The sequence below is a fragment of the Myzus persicae genome, unplaced genomic scaffold, assembly GCF_001856785.1.
Source record: "Myzus persicae strain clone G006 unplaced genomic scaffold, MPER_G0061.0, whole genome shotgun sequence".
NCBI lineage: Eukaryota > Metazoa > Arthropoda > Insecta > Hemiptera > Aphididae > Myzus > Myzus persicae.
The window spans coordinates 361,150-365,828 of NW_019102547.1; the positions used below are offsets into that span (position 1 = coordinate 361,150).

At 28.4% G+C, this 4,679-nt stretch overlaps 1 protein-coding gene across 1 annotated transcript; it reads right to left on the reverse strand.

Annotated features, from left to right (window-relative positions):
- Positions 1–255: 255 nt before the first annotated feature.
- On the reverse strand, positions 256–2,955 carry LOC111032507 (KH domain-containing protein akap-1-like). Its single transcript, XM_022312881.1, has 7 exons — positions 2,074–2,955; positions 1,779–2,013; positions 1,561–1,694; positions 1,306–1,495; positions 1,036–1,245; positions 840–973; positions 256–769 (listed from the first exon to the last, which is right to left on the reverse strand). The coding sequence occupies exons 1-7, from the start codon at positions 2,953–2,955 to the stop codon at positions 650–652; spliced, it is 1,905 nt and encodes a 634-aa protein (XP_022168573.1). The 3' UTR covers positions 256–649.
- Between the last annotated feature and the right edge of the window lie 1,724 nt (positions 2,956–4,679).

Here is a 4,679-nt window from a genome sequence, read left to right on the forward strand (position 1 = left end):
ATTCAATGAAAAAAGAAAAACCATTTTCAAAAAAAAATCTTATTTCTATTGTAATACAGTCGACGAAGATAAAAAAAAAAAAAAAATATAATTTAACATCATTTATTTGGTTTAAATCTAAAAATATTTTATACTCAAATGCAAACAATATAAACATCTGTTTGTCAAAAAAAAAAAATTGTCCAACCATTTCCGTGACACAATTACATGATTTTTTTTAAATATGATACACAAATAAACTGAAGTACTTAAAATTATAACAAATGGTATTTTAATAAAAATGTATTATAATTTCAACCATATTAAATGATTTAAAATATTTGTTTTAAAAGTTTGGTATTTGTACTAAAGAAAGAATTAATTGTTTACTAATTATTACTATAATACAAAGCGAATTTGTTTCATAATATGTAAATAATAAATCAAATGTTTTAGTTTTTATCTTTTCATAAAAAAAAATACCAATTTGTGTAGAAAAATGAGTGCTTTACTTAAAAAAAAAAATCATACCTGAAAGCAGGTTTTTAATGAAAGATTTAAATTTGAATAAAAAACATTAAGTCATGAATGGAAAAAAATAGTAATAAAATAAACGCAATAACAGTCAGGAAAATACAAAAGCAATTTTAAAAACAAATGAGAAAGTAACCTATGCAGGTGCGTGTGTTGGTTCGTTAAGTTCGGGTGTTGTGTCATTTCGGTAAATACCACTCGGGGGAGCGTAGACAGCAAATCCATACTTTATCAGTTCATCGTTGATAGAAATGGTCTAGATAGGAAAAATAAAATCATAAGTATAAATATAAGAAACTATTAAAATACAAAACAAAAATATTTACCACTAAGCCATCAAAAGCTAATAAATTAACATATTGTATACTATCAGACTTGTAAACGACTTGCGCAAACAACATTTTGCCAGTAGTCAGGGTTTCAAACATTTTTAAGGATTCTTCACACCACTCGCCATAAACTATTTAACAAATAAATAAATAGTTAATATGAAAACATGTCAAAGAATATGAATAAATTTACTTGGAGCAATATTAGCTAAACTACATTCAATTGCTTGGAAGCTTAATGATATTAATGAGTCATGCATTGGCCTCATATCACATTGTTCAATTTTTTTGCAACCGCCATAATCCAAAAAGAATACATTAGCAGATTCATATTTCTTTTCATCTACATCGATTACTTGGGCACGGTACCAATTATCTTCGCTGAAGGTGGCTACTACAGAACCTACAATAAAATAAATAGACGTTATAGATGTACAAAATTTAATAAGAAGCTAATAAATACCATGGGTAACAGTGCGTAAATCAACTTCTGGAATATCTTCTTTGCTGTTTCCAAATGTATCGTTCATGGCAAAATTCAAAGAAGAAAGCATTGCATAATCTGGACTTGATGCATTATGTACAAAGAAATGATCTGTAGCTACTAGGTCAGTAACAATAACATGGTTATTAACGCCTTCAATTAATTCCGACTAAACATGAAAAAAAGTCGTTATTAAGAGTGCAAAAAAAATTGTTAGGTTATTATTAAATTTACCTTAAAAAGTTGAGAAATAACAGGTGAACCATCCAACATTGAAGAAATGCATTCTAAAGTAAATTCTGGGTAAGCTCTTTCAGGAAACTTGGTTCTAATTAACTTGAGTGCTTTGTTAATATTTATTTCAGATCCTATGAACAATTAAGAAATATTTTAATAAGCCAAATATACAAATAGATTACAAATAATATTTAAGTATAACAATTAGCACTCACCAACTAATGTACACATTTTATATTTATCTTCTGGACTTTCAGTCTTGTTTTCAACAAAAAGCCTAACATTGCTTTTTTCTTTGATATATTTAACAAATGCTCCTTTTTTACCAATAATTGGTCCCACTAGTTCAATCGGAACTAAAAAGTCATAACTGGTTTGCTCATCAGAATCAGATACTGTACGTAGTTCTCCAGAAAAAGAACTACCGCCTTTGCCACTGTCTTGAGAACCCTGTTTTTACAACACATAATTATTAAGAATGACAATGTACAGATTAAAATTGAAACTCACAACACTCCTAATATCTGAATAAATTGTATTTGGTGCATCGTTAGTGTCAATACTATGATCTACACTGTGCGCTGAATCACAATCTTCTTCTACAATTTGGTTTTTCTTTACAGATTTAACAACATTATTAGTTTTATTTTTGCTATTTGATTCAGAAGGAAGCTTGATAATATCTTTTGTTTGATTCTTTTTTCTGCCTTTTTTCTTTTTTCCTTTAAATTTAATTCCTTCAAATATCATAGGTTCTTCATCTTTTTTAACTTTTTTAACAAGAACTGCTTTTGGACATTCACAGTGATCTTCTTTTTCTATCATTGCTGTCCAACAAGCCTTATCTTTAGAATATTCTTCTAGTTCTTCTTTCTTCTTTTCTATTACTTGATGAATATTTGTTGAATCATCAGTATTTATAACTATATCATTTCCTTTTTCTATTTCTGTACTTAATTTCAAATTAGTCAAATCTTCAGTTAAAGAATCTATCGTGATGATATCAGATTCTAAACACACCTGTTGTTCACTTGTGATAACTTTTGTAACCATTTCATGTACTTCTTGGTTACCTATAGACAATTCTTTTTCATTCACTTCTATTTGACTGACAGTTGGCTCCATGGTCTCTTTATGAATAACAGAACTCTCAATCAGTTTTTCTTCTACACCTTGTGATACCTCTAATATACAAGAGGCTTCTTCTAATGCCCGAAACAATTCTTGATCGTCAATTTTAGTCAGTTCTGAAGGTTCAGAACAGGGTCTCTTCTTGTCACTCTGGTGATGTGACAAAGTTCTCTTGCGCTTGTACCAAAGATAACCGAGGTATAAGACGGCTGTCGAAAACGTTAAAATTCTCCCCAGCGATACAGTCCTCACCTTGAACATATCGTATGATATCCACTTTGATACGAGTGTAAAACCTATAAAATAAGAAGTATAAATTTAAAAAGTGTCCACAGATTATAAGTTTATGAACATAAATGATTCAACATTGAAATATGCAAGTTATTTTATATTGATTCTATGAAAATATATCACTCAACATATTAAATTCACACTTCATATAAGGCACTTATTAAGATGCAATTAAATTAATATTTTTGTAGATAGTTCGTATAATATTTTTTTTATAAATTAAAAATGTATGTTACTAGTTAATAGCAATAGCTACTTATTAATTAAGTAACTAAAATAAAGTAAACTAAAATTTAAGATGGATAGGGATAATAGTTAATAAATAACTATTATTAAGTTAAATACATCAAAAAGAATCCCCAATTTTAAAATATTAATATTGCAATAAATAAAAAAAAACGTAGGTACAAGATTTTTTTGTTTGTTGAAATTATTCATACTACTTATTACAGAGAAAATCAACGTTAAACACATCGTGTAAAAAATTCTAACTTCCAATAGTTAGTTGTCATGTGTTAAGCAACAGATGTCATTAGATTTACACCATGCAGAATGTTACAAATTTACATCTTTATTTGTATTTGTACGTGGGAAACATGCAGCAAACAACGAACTAGTCAACGCGACTGCTGACACAGATGGTTAAAGAGACGCGTATGCGATTTTAAATGCCAAAGTAAGTAAGGCGAAAAATATAAATATAGGTGAAATTTTAACCATGAACAATATAATTTCAGATAATAAATTATTTAAAAACCACCAACAGTTGAAATACTTACATGTTATAACAACCAGGCGGTAAAAGCTAAATTTGGTAAATTTTCGAAAAATTACATTTTTAAACGTTAAGCGATGATTAGTCTTTGTCCTTTAACATATGAGCAACTTAAGAGTTTAGAGGGCTTATATATCCAAAGTACCAGTTGATCGATCAAGTGAAGCGATAAGAACTTTGAAAACTTTTTACATTTTCCGATGAGTCTACTTAACATTGACTCTACCACATTTTTTACGTAACTTCTTCAAAATTGTGTGAAGATGATCTTAAGAAGATAACGACAAAATCAAATCAGTTATTTTTATTGCTTCACAAGATAAATCGGTCTTAATACTAATGTTGCACGTGTGTTCTATAGTACTCGTATATAAAATAGCAGCTTCCAATCCACTTATTAAGTCTGAAAAGGAGGTCACACTTCTAATTTTCCCTCTGATCAACCGACAACATAGAAAATTTGCGTGTCGCACTTTTACAGAACCATTCTTATTTTTCTTTAAAAAAATTACAAAAGCGCTCACCAAAACAAATTCTTTTAAATGTATTTGAGCGACATTATATTGAATTAGTTATTGAAATTAACACCAGTTTAAAAACTACTAAGGATACTAGGATTCCCAAATTATTACTTATCTTTTTAAAAGTAATAGCACAGATTAATTAAAATTATTTAATCTGTGGTAATATCGTCGCGAAGTATATACCTACTACCTAGGTACTTAAATTGTTTTAAAAAATAATGTAAAGCCGAATTTGCATTCTGATTGAAACGATATACATAACATGTATAATAGTCTTACTAGGTATATGGAAATTAAAATTTAAAAAGTTCATATCCCAATTGAAACTCAATCGGAGTGGTAGTTTTTCATATTTTAGAGTTTAATAAATTACAAAAGTAATCTGTGTGCAATTC

Coding starts and splice junctions, on each gene's coding strand:
- LOC111032507 (XM_022312881.1), bottom strand. CDS start 2,955: ATGTTCAAGGTGAGGACTGTATCGCTGGGGAGAATTTTAACGTTTTCG. Junction 1,246..1,305: donor TTTACGCACTGTTACCCATG/GTATTTATTAGC, acceptor ATTTTATTGTAG/GTTCTGTAGTAGCCACCTTC. Junction 770..839: donor TAGCTTTTGATGGCTTAGTG/GTAAATATTTTT, acceptor TTTCCTATCTAG/ACCATTTCTATCAACGATGA.